We start from the raw sequence: 15303 nt of genomic DNA, 5'->3' as shown, positions 1-15303 counted from the left end.
TCTGCCCGCCTCGGCCTTCCAAAGTGTTGGGATTACAGGCGTGAGCCACTGCACCCTGCCACTTAGACTTTTAAAAAAATATCCTTGGCTGGGCGCGGTGGCTCACGCCTGTAATCCCAGCACTTGGGAGGCTGAGGCGGGCGAATCATGAGGTCAGATTGAGACCAGCCTGGCCAACATGGTGAAACCCCGTCTCTACTAAAAGTACAAAAAAATTAGCCGGGTGTGGTAGCACTTGCCTGTAGTCCCAACTACTGGGGAGGCTGAAGCAGGAGAATTGCTTGAACCCGGGAGGCGGAGGTTGCAGTGAGCCGAGATTGTGCCACTGCACTACAGCCTGGGTGACAGAGCGATACTCTGTCTTAAAAAATAATAATAATGTGTATATATTTATATCCCCTTTACCTCAGTTTTCTAGTGCCCTTTATTTCTGTCATCAAGAAATGAGAATGAGGCCGGGCGCGGTGGCTCACGCCTGTAATCCCAGCACTTTGGGAGGCCAAGGCAGTGGATCACTTGAAGCCAGGAGTTCAAGACCAGCCTGGTCAACATGGTGAAACCCCATCTCTACTAAAAATACAAAAAAAAAAATTAGCTGGCCGTGGTGGTGCCCATCTGTAGTTCTAGCTGCTGGGGAGGCTGAAGCAGGAGAATCGCTTGAACCCGGGAGGCAGAGGTTGCAGTGAGCTGAGATTGCGCCCTGCACTCAGGCCTGGACAAGAGTGAACCTCTGTCTCAAAAAAAAAAAAAAAAAAAAAGAGATTGCATTAAAATTGGAAAAACAGTAAACACTGTTTTTTTAGGCTGCTATTATAAAAACTCAAAGATATCTTTCTATAAATCTTAATGATAGCCTTACGTATGAGCCATTAGTCAAAAAATCAAGACTTAGCATTGTAGAACAGCTGTAAATCAAAAACTGAAAAAACAAAAGCCACTTAAATCAAGATTAATAGATATTTTAAGTTGTTTCTATTATTAGTCCATGGCCTAATTTTACAGTTTCCCAGTTTGCCTTAACATGTCCAGTGTCTTTTCATTCTGATCAAATGAGAGTTTGGAATGGTTATTCACTAGCCCATCTGATCTCTCTTTCTTTGTTCTGATTCAGGCAACATTGTATCCCCCAACCTTTACAGGCTAGAAACCTCAGAACTATATGGATCCTTTCCTTGGTCTCCCCTGAACACCTCTGAGCCAAATGACGTTTGGTGTACCGTGTCTCTTGTGTGTTCCCTCCCTTCGTTCCTGTTACTTCTGCCATCATTCAAACCCATAGCAGATCTCTCTTCTGCTGTTCTGATAGCCTCTTAACTAGTTAGTCTCCCTACCTCTAAATTCTGTCGTTCTAAGTACTTGGCTTTTTGATGGTCAACATGTTTGTGGGCTTAGAACCAAGAGAATAACAGCAAAGGAAAAATTGGTATTCCTACTAGGTAAACTGTTTTTGAAAGAGAGATTTGTTTTTTAAAAAATACTTGACTACTAAATTTTAGCCTGAGATAGTATAATTCAATTTACATATTTTCCTATCTTTTTCTTATTTTTATTTTTATTTTTATGTTTTTTGAGGCAAGGTCTCACTCTGTTGCCCAGGCTAGAGTGCAGTGGTGTGATCATGGCTCACTGCAGACTCAACCTCCTGGACTCAAGCAATTCTCCCACCTCAGCCTCCTGAATAGCTGGGACTACAGGCTCGCACCACCACACTGGGCTAATTTTTAAAACTTTTTTTTGTAGAGATGAGGTCTTGCCCTATTGCCCAGGCTGGTCACTTTCCTATCTTTAATAGATAGGTATGTCTACTTCTAGGAAGTAGACATACTCCAGTTTGAGATGAGAGCCATAGTTTTAAAATTCCAATACACAAAGTTTTAAAGGTGTTGTTCTGTTTTGGAAATGTAGAAATTTAACATATATTGGTTTTTTTGTTTGGTTTGGTTTGGTTTGGTTTTTTTTTTGAGATGGAATCTTGCTCTGTTGCCCAGGCTGGAGTACAGTGGCACAATCTCGGCTCACTGCAACCCCCACCTCCCGGGTTCAAGCGATTCTCCTGCCTCAGCCTCCCGAGTAGCTGGGACTACAGGCACATGCCACCACGCGTGGCTAATTTTTGTATTTTCGGTAGAGACAGGGTTTCACCATGTTGGCCAGGATGGTTTCGATTTCCTGACCTTGTGATCCACCCTCCTCGGCCTCCCAAAGTGCTGGGATTACAGGCGTGAGCCACTGTGCCCAGCCTTAACACATATTCTTACCCAGCTAGAAAGCCAGTGCATTTCAGCTTATACTGAGTAGCAGAATTGCTTGGGAGTAGAAACTGTAATTTTTTTTTTCTTTTTTTTTTGAGATGGAGTTTTATTCTTGTTGCCCAGGCTGGAGTGCAGTGGCGTGATCTCGGCTCACTGCAACCTCCACCTCCTGGGTTCAAGCAGTTCTCCTGCCTCAGCCTCCTGAGTAGCTGGGATTACAGATGCGTGCCACCACACCCAGTTAATTTTTTGTATTTTTAGTAGAGATGGGGTTTCATCATGTTGGCCAGGTTGGTCTCAAACTCCTGACCTCAGGTAATCCTCCTACCTTGGCCTCCCGAAGTGCAGGGATTACAGGCGTGCGCCACTGCGCCTGGCCTAGAACCTGTAATTTGTATCTTCTACAGAAAGTTTGGGGAACTCAAATTTATACTCATAAGGGTTTTGGAAGTTGACTACCTGGATTCAGATCCCAGTATCACCACTTACTAGCTGCAAAACTTTGGGCAAGTTTCTTAATTTCCCTCTCTCCGTTTCCTTAACTGAAAATTGGGTGAATAATAGTTTTGAGAACTAAATAAGCTGGAATATGTAATGTACTCAATGCAGCCCCTGACAATAAAATGTATGTTAAGCTATTGTTATTTCTGTCTTTATTAAATTGCTTCAAACCTCTGTTACTTTTATAATTTAGGTTGAGTGTTCCTTATCTGAAATGCTTGGAACCAGAAGTGTTTTAGATTTCAGATTTTTAAAAAAATTTTGTAGTATTTGCATTATGCCAGTTGAGCGTCCCAAATCCAGAAGTCTGAGATGTTCCAGTGAGCATTTCCTTTGAGCATCATGTCAGTGCTAAAAAAGTTCCAGATTTGAAGCATTTTTGGATTTTTGAATTTGGGATTCTCTGTACTTTTGGGATGCTCAACTTTTGGGGGTGCTCTGTCCGTTTTCTTCATAGCATTTATCACAGTTTGAATTTATTACACTTGGATAGTAATTTAGTTAAATGCTTTTCTCCACCATTAACAGAGATCCCTGAGAATAAAACCTCTGTTAGTTTTGTTCATCATTAGATCCTTGGCACCTAGAATGTACTAGACACGAATAAATATTCATTGAATGAATTAATAAATTTAGAAGAGATTAAAAGTTTCCTAAAAGTGATTAAAATTGTTTTCTAAATTGGGGAGAAAATCTAGTCCATTATTTTATAAAGAATTTTATGACTCAGAGCCTATCAGCCTGGTTAACCACAAACTAAATGAATGGTGTTATTGTAAGGACAATGGGATCGATATTAATATGTGATTCATGGAAATTAACTCCTTTGTGTCAGTTATACTATGTGTCTTTAATAGCAGAGATATTAATTGTATTTATATAACTATATAAGATTGGTTGTTTAAATACTATTGCATGTTGCCATAAAAACAGTTTGGTTTTGAAATAATTGATGCCTAACTACTTTTTCATTTTTCTTTTTTTTTTTTTTTTTTTTTTTGAGATGAGTCTCACTCTGTTGCCCAGGCTGGAGTGCAGTGGCGGGATCTCGGCTCACTGCAAGCTCCATCTCCCGGGTTCACACCATTATCCTGCCTCAGCCTCCCCAGCAGCTGGGACTACAGGCGCCCGCCACCATGCCTGGCTGATTTTTTTGCATTTTTAGTAGAGACGGGGTTTCACTGTGTTAGCCAGGATGGTCTCGATCTCCTGACCTCGTGATCTGCCCGCCTCGGCCTCCCAAAGTGCTGGGATTACAGGCGTGAGCCACCGCGTCCAGCCCCCCCCTTTTTTTTTTAAGTTCTAGGGTGCATGTGCACAACGTGCAGGTTTGTTACATAGGTATACATGTGCCTATGTTGGTTTTGCTGCACCCATCAACTCGTAATTTACATTAGGTATTTCTCCTAATGCTATCCTTCCCCCAGCCCCCCTCCCCTTTTTCTTTTTTCTGCAAAAGCTCACTAATGAGTCAATTTGTTGGGACTATACCCAGTTAAAGAGTTAAAATATATATTTGGCATAAAGGAAGATTTTTTTTTTCTTTTGCTATGACAAGGAGATATGCATTCTTTTTTTCTAGTAATTAGGTTAAGCAGTTTAAATATTTAGAAGGATGGATGCTCAGACATGATGCTTTTTGACAGCATTTACAATTAGAATCACATTTTTGTGAGATTATTTCTTTGTTGGTTTTAGAAGTAGTGGATTAACCTATACAAGCCTTTGAATGGATAGATGAAAGCTGCTTGAGTCTAATGCAGCTTATCAAACACTGGTGTTTGTCTGGAGTGTTTTGAAGGGGGGAAGGGAAGAATGAAAGCAGAGACAAGATAAGAGGCTGATAGTGGTTCAGGTGAGAGATGTTGGGACTGGAACAGATGGTAATGGATTTTGCACATGTTTAGGAGTTAAAATCAGTGGGAACAGGTGATTGAGAATACAGAACAAGTAAGTAGTCTCTAGCTCAGGTGAGTAATTTGACAGTAGTGTGACAAAGATGAAGCAGAGATACAGGCTTAGAAGAAAGAAGATGACTTCATTTTGGACATGATGAGTTTGGAGTGCCTTTGTTTTGTTTGTTTTTTTGAGACAAGTCTCCCTCTGTCGCCAGGCAGGAGTGCAGTGGCCTGATCTCGGCTCACTGCAACCTGCAACCTCCGCCTCCTGGGTTCAGGCGATTCTCCTGCCTCAGCATCCCAAGTAGCTGGGACTACAGACACGCACCACCACGCACAGCTAATTTTTGTATTTTTAGTAGAGACAGGGTTTCACCATGTTGGCCAGGATGGTCTGGATCTCTCGACTTTGTGATCCGCCCGTCTTGGTCTCCCAAAGTGCTGGGATTACAGGCGTGAGCTACCACGGCAGCCTGGAGTACCTTTCATAAGCTGCAGGTGAAGACGTCCAGTGCACAGTTGGAGCCATGAGTACGAAGTTGTGAGGATGGTGATCTAAACTGGAAGAGGTGTTTAGGGGAATCAGCAGCAATGGCTGACTGTGGTTGTAAACTGAAAGAGGATATAATCACCAAAGAAGACCATGGAGAGAGAAAAGAACAGAGACTCTCTGGAAGGAAGGGCAGAAGAGGAGGGAGAACGAACCCTTGAAAAGGCAGACAGGAAGGAGGAGCCAGAGAAACAAAAGGAGAACAAGGAGCGTGTAGTATCATAGACCCTGTGTCAATAAAATAATAGGGAAGAAGGCAGATTAAATGTTTGAGGCATGGAGTCAGAAAGGAAGAAGGGGAGACAGCCAGTATAATACTCTTTAGAGAAGTTTCGATCCCATGGGTAGGTGAGCAGATAGCTGCTAGATGGATATGTAAAGTGATGTAAAGACATGTTTAGAGTTTTCTTCCTTTTGTTTTTTGAGGTTGGGAGAGAGTGGAACACTCTTATTTGTGGGGGGAAAGGAGCTAGGAGAAGAGTTTGAATATGCAGGGGAGAGAGAGATCCCAGAGGGGAGGGAAGAGATTGGGATTGGTGTCCAGATGGAGGGATTACAAACAGAAAAAAGGGAATTTACTTTCATTGTTGATTCATGGTTGCGTCGTTCTTTCAGTCTCAGAGGTAACCGACGAGAGTCCTGAGCAGTATCTGGCTTGGTATTTTCTCCACGAAACTATTTTGCCAATGGATTGAATTTTCAAAAGATATCAAAAAGTTAGATATTTTAAATATAAAAGTGTTTGTGAGGATTAAAAAATACATACCTTTATACTTGCTTTCAAACCTTTCTGAAAACCAGAGTTTTCAAGGGTAAACCTATTTATGTTTCAGTTCTCAGAATTTTGTGACTCCAGAGTTCCAGCCCACTATGCCTAAAGTACAAGGTTAGCTCAATTGTTATAATAAAAAACCTTAGGGATTTCATGTATTTATCTATTTGAGAAAAAAGGGGAACTGCTTAAGAAAAAGGCAGTGGTGCCCAGGCATACTGTTTGATTGGTTAGGTTCAGAGTGAAAAAAACAACACTCAGTTGCCTATGTGGCTGGAAGGAAATAACTCAAGGCAGCAAAGTGATCATTTTTATTCTCAATAATCACATTTATGAAAAGTTTTCACTCTATTGGCTTGTTTAATCTTTACAAAAGTCCTTTGATATGGGAGGGACAAATTTTTGTCTCTAAAATCGATGCCAGTAAAATACTGGGCATTGTTTGGAATTGTAGCAAACAAAAAAATAATAAAAAGCACTATTTTCTTCTCACCCCGTCTTGGTATTTGTACCCAAGAAACTCCCTACAATTCTAGTTATTGTGCTTAAAGACCTAATAGAATTGGAGAAAATTCAAAATAATACTAGTTCAATTCAGAAAGTATATTTTTTTAGTGCCAAATCTGCACCATTTACTGTTTTACAGTATCCTGCAAAGAACATGACCCACTGCTGCCCCTCAGTGAGCTTGTAATGTAGAAGGGGAGGAAGACTTGTAAATAAGTGATTATAATGTGAGATAAAGGCAGCAGTGAAGCTCTGCAGTGTACAGAGGTAGCAGAGAAAAGGGTCAGAAACCACTTCCCAAAGGATGGGATAAGTGAACCAGGCTTTAAAGGATGGTAGGATTTCATCAGGTGGACAAGGGACCAATGTTATTAGCAAGAGAAGGAAATGTTCATATATACCTTAGAGGTGTGAAATATCATGGTGTATTTAGTGAATTATAAGTAGCTCGGCGTTACTGAAACATCATTGTAAGTGATTGAATATGAAGCTAGCGTTTTACAGGGACTAATTAATTCGTCAGCAACACAGATTCATGGTTTACGATGATCACTCTGGAGGGTGATGTTGCTGGCAGGGGAGATACCAGCTAAGAGGCTCCAGAAAGACATCCAGACAGGGTATGATAAGGACCTGAATTGAACAGAGGACTGTTAGGGATGAGGAGAAGTCAGATATGAGAGAGGAATAAATGAGATAAAACATCTTGATTAAATAATTAATTCATTGTGGGGTAATGGAAGAAGAAATTGTTAAAGTGGACAGGCCTGGGGGAGCTTCTGCTTTGTAAAGAAAAGTTAAACTAAAGGTATTTCAGTCTGGGGAGGTAGAGGCTGAGAACCAATAAAGTAAAATTCCCATTTTGAAGTCTGTCAATTGAATATGGACTGGATTATCAGTGACAGCTAGAACTAATGGTCACCCCTCACACATGGAAAAGGTAAATATGGGATCGACAAGTGCTTTATATTTCATAAAGCAAGCATTACGTTTATGGAAATGTAGGTCCTAATTCCCCCCAAGATAAATGTATTCAACGTAGTTTAAGTTAACTATAAAAAGACAAGCTTACCTTATTATTGAGAAATCAGGTTGTTCTGCCTGAATGTGAAGCTGATATTTTGAAGGTGAATCTAGCCATCTGTTTCCTAATTCTTTAGTAGATAAACAGCAGTGGATGGTCCATAGGTTTAGATCCAAAATTAAAATGTTTGCAGGTAAACATCCTAGCAAGTGATTACAGAAGCAATGAAAAGTAGCTCAGTGTTAGTGAAACACTGTTGTAAGTGGTTGAGTATGGGGCTTGAGTTTTACAGGTACTAATTAATTGATCAGCAACATAGATTCATGGTATCAATTTTTAGAGTGTGATATTCTGGAAGAGTGGTTCTCCAACTGAAAAGTCTCACTCTTTATACTCTTAAAACTGAAATAACTTGTATTTATGTAGTTTACCTCGGTTGACACTATTAGAAATTAAAACTGAGAAAAATAATCATTAATTCATTTTAGAATAAAAATATTTATACATCACATATTAATATAACTATTTTCCAGAGGAAAAAAATAGCCAGAAGAGCAGAATTGCTTTACATTTGTGCAAATCTCTTTAGTTAGCTTAATAGAAGACAGCTGGGTTCTCTTATGTGTCTGCTTCAACATTTGGTCTATTGCAGTATCGTGCATTACATAACTCCTGAAAAAATACCATATATTCGAGAGAAAAGAGAGTGAAAGTTACTATGCAAATGGTTCTGACTTTTAGGATCCACTCACAATAGCAGTTTGAAACAAATTTTTGTTTCATACACAAATAAGGTATTACTTTACCCCTACTCTACCCTTTTTGGAAGTCCATCGTCCTAAGAATATTTTCACCGTGATTCTCTGGCCTTGTCGTACACTTGTAAAGGCCTGTGATCTATCTACAGATAGATGAGTTCAAGTGCAAGGCAGAATTTGTTAGCCTTCTATGACCTTTTACTCTTCCCAACCTAATGAAGCATAGGTTCATCTAGCCTTGTTACCTCTCTTCTTCTTCATAACTTCTCATTTTATTTATAAGTAATAAAGTTCAAACCAATTTTTCTTTGAACTGTAGTCTGGGGAGGGGAGGAGTAATCCTATAGTTGTGGCCCTTTCTTTGTATCTTGGAAGACGTAGTAGAGGGAAGGGAAACCTGGAGTTTAAAAACTCCTTCAAAATATGATCATAGACACTGAAGACCACTTCCTGGAGGCCTGCCTAGAATTGCAAAGAATAATTATCTCTAGAAAATACTAACACTTCAGGATTGATTTCTGCTTTGGAAATACATGAGCCTAAAAGTAGTCTGTTGAGTTCCTGCACCTTTTGTTTCAGATGCACCCTTGGGCTTCTCTCTTTCCTTTCCCATCCTGCTCCATCAATACCAACTTCATCTGATTCCAGATACAGAGTGATGTGTCTGTGGCATAAGAACCAAGTCTTTGTTTTCTTTAAGATATCACTAGACTGTCCCCATTCCCACTGCCACCACCCACTTCTGTAATCCCTATTTAATAGCCTATTGGACTTTTGACTTGAGACTCCTTTTTTCTATCCATTCTGATTAATTTTTCCCACACATTGCTAATATCAGGACATGCCTTTTCTCAGAAATCTTCAGTGATGCCTTAATTTGTACCATGATGTAAATCTGTTTTATCTGTATTCTCCTTCAGCTTTCCCATAAACTCTTAATCTGAAATATTTTGCAGTAGTCCTGGCTGTTTCCTCACAATCCTGTGAATGCAAGCTTTGCATTTCTTACCTCTGTGCTTGTCTTCATGTTATTCTTTTCACTTGGAATGTTCTGTTCTCTTCCACCACCACCCCCATCTAAATCCAGTGGATTCTTCAAAAGCTAATTCAAAACCAGTTCCTGTAAATGGTTTTTACCTGATTAGTTGGAATTTATTTGTTTCCCTCTCCTCTGATATACAATAGTATTTAAAGTTTGTATCACGCAGTTTAGTATGTAATTATATACCATTGTTTATTTTTGTTTCATATCTTAAGTTTTATCTACAAATAGACAAGTTTCTCATGAACCTGTTTAGAATTTAATTCTGGGAAAGACCAGACTCCGTAAATTGGGCAGCTGCCCAGTGTTTTTTCCAAAATTATTCATTAAATTATCTTCATGCTGGTTAAGTTAGGTTGGTCTTATTCAAGCAAGTGTTCAAGTCTAATAAGTAATATCTAGTGTAATGTTACTTCTAAGTGTTATTTTCATGCACTTATTCTGAGTTTCTCAAACTTTATCTTATAGGTATTTCTGCATTTGAAGTTCAGCCAATTTCCACTGAGGTCCATGAAGGTGGAGTTGCTCGATTTGCATGCAAGATTTCATCCAACCCTCCTGCAGTTATAACATGGGAGTTCAATCGGACAGCTCTACCTATAACTGTGGACAGGTAGATGTAGATTTTGTCTTTGGAGAAGATACGGGAGTAATGAAGACTTCATATGAGGTTATATAGGGAGAAACACCATTATAGGCCTCATTTTTATTTAGGCAGTAATAACTGATTGCTTAAGACATTTCAAACTTAGCCAGAGAATTAGATCATCAGTCTCTGGCACATGGGGCATGGTCCCTGGTTTAGATCAGAATTTAAATAGATTATCCTACTGCCTTGATCCTTTCCTCAACCATCTGTTCTAACCATGAGTATCTGGACTCCAGCCCAAGGTTTTAGGAAACCAAATGACACTCTTATTGCTGGGAAGGGCAGTGCTGGTGTAAGGGTCTTTCATGTATGCCCTGGTAGCTGCCCACTCCTGTCTCTGCCTTCCACTTCCCAACCCCCTCTTCACTACAAATGCGCGCACGCGCACATGCACACATCTAGTGTTCTGAGGGTGGTTGGGATTTAAAAATCAAGAACTTGATAGCAACTCCAAAAAATTTGATTCCTGCCCTGCTCCTGAGTAGGCAAACATTTGCTAACATGGTAAAGCACTAAGATGGAATAAGTTATTCATGGAAGTGCTTTATTAAAAAAACAAAAAAGAGCATATCTATATATGTCTTGGACAATATGTGGATATTAATAGGTAAAAAATTCAGGAATTTGAAAAAAATTACACTAAACTCTGGGCCACCAGTTAGCTAAATCTATGCTAGAATGTCAAATGAGACTCTGTAAAATTCGACTGATAGATTGCACAAACCATGTCATGCTGGATTGTTTTATGTTTTAGAGAGCTTTAGTGACCCAAATGAAAACAAGAGAATCAAGCTAAAGGTCTTTAAAGTATTGCTTCTAGCACTGTAAAAAGGTTGAGTGTATTAATTCCTATCACAGAATATGTTAAATAAAATATAAAATCTAGGCCCAGCACAGTGGCTCATGCCTGTAATTCCAGCACTTTGGGAGGCCGAGGCAGGCAGATCACTTGAGGTCAGAAATTCAAGACCAGCCTGGTCATCATGGTGAAACCCTGTCTCTACTAAAAATACAAAAATTAGCCGGGCATGGTGGCGTGCCTGTAATCCCAGCTACTTGGTAGGCTGAAGCAGGAGAATCGCTTGAACCCTGGAGACAGAGGTTCCAGTGAGCCGAGATCACGCCATTGCACTCCAGCCAGGGCAACAAGAGCTAAATTCGATCTCAAAAATAAAATAGAATAGAATAGAATAAAATAAAATAATCTACAAGAAGTTTAGTTATCTTTCTCTCATAACAGGATAACCGCCCTACCAACAGGAGTATTGCAGATCTATGATGTCAGCCAAAGGGATTCTGGAAATTATCGTTGTGTTGCTGCCACCGTGGCCCACCGACGCAAAAGCATGGAGGCCTCGCTAACTGTGATTCCAGGTACCTACCATGCACAGTGGCTTTTTCCATTTTTATGATGTTTTATTGGCACGGTTACTACTTTTTCTCCTCTGCTGTAATAATGTGCTATAAAGTAGAATTTCATTTAAATTATTATAATCTATTTGGAAAATGGTTATTTTCAGTTATTAAGCAACTCTTCTTTCATAGGCCAGTTTTCTATGTTACGTCAACGTCTTTAAGAAGTATTCAGTCTTAAGAAAGATTAACAAATACTCAGTCTTTGGTATTCTATTCAATACCAAAATTCACTGATGCTCAGGTCCCTTATTGAAAATGGCATGGCATTTTCATTCACCTAAATACCCTCCTTTATACTTTAAATCATCTCTAGATTACTTATAATACCTAATAATGTAAATTCTGTATAAATCATTGTTATATTGTATTTTAAAATGTGTATGTTTTTATTTTTTATTTAAAAAAATATTTTCAACCTTGAGTTGGTTGAATTTACAGATGTGCAACCCGCAGATACTGAGGGCTGGCTCTATTTCACTTTTGTTTTAAAAGGTGTAAAATACAGAAGGCACAAAAAAGAGAGTAACAGTCATCCATTTCTACCAGAATTGCCTAATGTGGAAAAAGATATGTTTGTTTCTAGTTGTATTGTTTTGCTTGTCATTTAAAGAAATACCATAATTTGCATTTGTAAAAATGATACATGCATTTTATAAAAAGTAATGTTTATGAAAATAGAAAATATAAAACTTCTATATTAAACAATTTTTTAAAACACAAAAATAAAAGTTAAAAAATATCCTCAGTCTCAATGCAAAAATTATCATTGTTAATATTAAGCAAACACAATTTTATATATTTTGCTATATATTAATATAGGTAGAAGGGAAACTAGAGAGATGCATATAAAGAAATAGGTATTTCCTTAAAATGCAATAGATGATAGTTTTTATTTTAAAGGTTAAGTTTATTTAAATGTAGCGGAAGAAGACCTGGACTGAAGACATTGTTGAACTTCATATAAGTGTTTACTCTTCACAAGAGATACTGGTTTCTAACAGATCCTTTAAGGCTGTAAAAGAATAAATTTTGAAAAACATAAAGAGGCTGAAGTTATGTATTTAATGCTATGCTTTAGTTCTAGGTAAATAAATTTTAGATAATTAAATTATATAAGTGAGTGCTTGAACCTCAATTAAAAGTAATGCTATGGAAAATAACCTAAATGTCCATCAACTGATGGATAAATAAAATGTGTTCTATCTATACAATGATATACATTGCTCAATAAAAAGGAATGAAGTACTTATGCATGTAACAACGTGGGTGAACCTTGAAAACATTATGCTAAGTGAAAAGAAGCCATTCACAAAAGACCACATAATATATGGTTCCATTTATATGAAATGTCTAGAATAGGCAAATCCAGAGAGACTAAAAGTAGATTAGTGGTTACTAGGCTGTGGAGAGAAGAAGAAATTGGGAGTGACTGCTAATGGGTTTGGGATTGTTTTGGAGAGTGATAAAAATGTTCTAAAATTAATTGTGGTAGTAGTTGTACAACTCTGAAAACTCTAAAAACCACTAAATTATATACTTCAAATGGATGAATTGTATCATATGTGAGTTATATCTCAATAAAGTTGTTTTAAAAAAAGAAAAGTGAGTGATGAGAATAAATGTCCTACTAATTTCACTTATTATATCTTATTTATGATTTATTTTTATATTCTGTCTTTTCCTCCCCAAAGCTAAGGAGTCTAAATCCTTCCACACACCAACAATTATAGCAGGTCCACAGAACATAACAGCGTCTCTTCATCAGACTGTAGTTTTGGAATGCATGGCCATAGGAAATCCCAAACCAATCATTTCTTGGAGCCGCCTTGGTAAGACTTCTCAGGAAAAACAAAACAAAAAGTCTTTTCCTTAAATTTTGTTCATTCTAATGAAATTTATAAGATGTTTATTTTATATACAAAAACACAGGTTTGGCTATTGAATGTCTTAATTTTTTGCCTTTTCAGTGTATAGAGAAAAGGTCTTAACATAGAGAATTTTATACTTAATTTTATACTTTCCATGATTGATTGCTTGGATAGTGGTCTTTTGACATAATTTCAGATTATCTGTTACATTGTTTTAACTGAAGTATTCTCCTTGAAATAGATCACAAATCCATTGATGTCTTTAATACTCGGGTACTTGGAAATGGTAATCTCATGATATCTGATGTCAGGCTACAACATGCTGGAGTATATGTTTGTCGGGCCACTACCCCTGGCACACGCAACTTTACAGTTGCTATGGCAACTTTAACTGTATTAGGTATGTTCCTTTCACTCTGCAATCAGGGGAATCTTACATTTTAACGTTTGCCATTTTATCTCATTCATAGCTTACTACTGTCTTTCTTGAGCTTTGTAGCATTGATGTGAAGTATGGTAATCCAATGATGAATTTCAGGAAAAAAAATAAATATTTATATTAAAATATAACTGTAGAATCATTCTGAGGTCACCATTCTGTTTACGTGCGTACCATTATATTTCTTCTTCTTTAAGCTTCCCTTCTGTCTCCATCACACCTACACACATATCCATGTACCTATTTGCCAATTTAAAAATTTAATCTCTTGATTATAGCCACTTGCACTGCATTCGCAAGTGGCAATATATTGTTCTTAGTTAAGAAGGATGATAGGTACATATATTTTAAATGTGTCTATATAGATGCTCTGAATAGGGAAATCGTGGAGAAAGTGAACGCTGAGCAGTGCCGAGAAAAGGCACCTGGAGTGATGTATGAAGATGTAGATAGGAGCTCAGCATGTCAGCCATCTTCAGGAATGGGACTTGTTTCATTTACTGTTTTCTTCCTTGATTCTTTACATCATTCCTATTAGGATCACAGAAATATTTCGTTTTTTCTTTAAAAATAGCTCCTCCTTCATTTGTTGAATGGCCAGAAAGTTTAACAAGGCCTCGAGCTGGCACTGCTCGATTTGTGTGTCAGGCAGAAGGAATCCCCTCTCCCAAGATGTCATGGTTGAAAAATGGAAGGAAGATACATTCAAATGGTAGAATTAAAATGTACAACAGGTAGGCTGTGTCACTTTGCTACCATTTTATATATGACATAATGGCTTTAGTAATTTTTATGTGAAATGGTTATAATTATATCAAATACCTAAATTATCTTGATAGTTATTAACAAAATGAAACTAAACTAAGAAATTAAGATTTATAACATTAGCATGTCATACATGTGCTATGCTAAATACTCATGAGTATTTTATACATGGATCATGAAAGTGGTAGGTGATAATAAAATGAATGTTACACAGTTCCCCAAACTCCAGGGTTCTTGTGCTGTTAAGTCACTAGTTAAGTTACCACAAGAAAGCATATTAGCTCTTTGGGGTCTTAGTTCCTTCTTCCAAACAATGAGAAAATTAGAAGAAATAATTCTCTAATAATTTCTCCATAGTTAATGATTTTAAGAATTCATTTTTATTAGCATAAATACAAATTATTGTAACATTCTCATTTGTGTTGAACAAAACTTAAACATTTTGTTGACCTGTATTTTATGTGCACATTATAATATTCTGTAAATTAGATGCTATTCAAGTAATATAAATTCTTAATAAGAGCCACATTTTAAAAAATAAGTTGTTACCTAAAGCAAAGAGCATTTGAATATCACAAATTCTAATGCAGACTCAAAAATGAGTAATTTTAAGTAATTAATGTAGAATATTTTTCACTGGGACAGATTACATATTTTTTTTTGGTAGGTCAGTAACTTTTATCATCTGAAATGAGACTATATAAGCCAGGCATGGTGGCTTTTGCCAGTAATTCCAGTGCTTTGGGAGGCCAAGGTGGGAAGATCACTTGAGCCCAGGAGTTTTAAGACCAACCTGGGCTGGACATAGTGAGACCTTGTCTCTACAAAAAAATTACAAAAAATTTAAAAATTACACATGCCT

The 15303-nt window shown here is 37.7% G+C and overlaps 1 protein-coding gene across 1 annotated transcript in view; it reads left to right on the top strand.

Annotated features, from left to right (window-relative positions):
* The window catches only part of PRTG (protogenin), a 127086-nt gene that overhangs the window by 45334 nt on the left and 66449 nt on the right, over nucleotides 1-15303 (top strand). Inside the window, exons 3-7 of the mRNA XM_050799787.1 lie at nucleotides 9773-9917; nucleotides 11194-11327; nucleotides 13061-13198; nucleotides 13479-13637; nucleotides 14251-14410. Of these exons, the coding sequence (XP_050655744.1) occupies nucleotides 9773-9917; nucleotides 11194-11327; nucleotides 13061-13198; nucleotides 13479-13637; nucleotides 14251-14410 (736 nt within the window). The remainder of the gene's footprint in view (nucleotides 1-9772; nucleotides 9918-11193; nucleotides 11328-13060; nucleotides 13199-13478; nucleotides 13638-14250; nucleotides 14411-15303) is intronic.

The sequence above is a fragment of the Macaca thibetana genome, chromosome 7 (genome assembly GCF_024542745.1).
Source record: "Macaca thibetana thibetana isolate TM-01 chromosome 7, ASM2454274v1, whole genome shotgun sequence".
NCBI classification, from domain to species: domain Eukaryota; kingdom Metazoa; phylum Chordata; class Mammalia; order Primates; family Cercopithecidae; genus Macaca; species Macaca thibetana.
The sequence above is the reverse complement of the archived record's forward strand: the minus strand, read 5'-3'. Positions and strand labels throughout refer to the sequence as shown.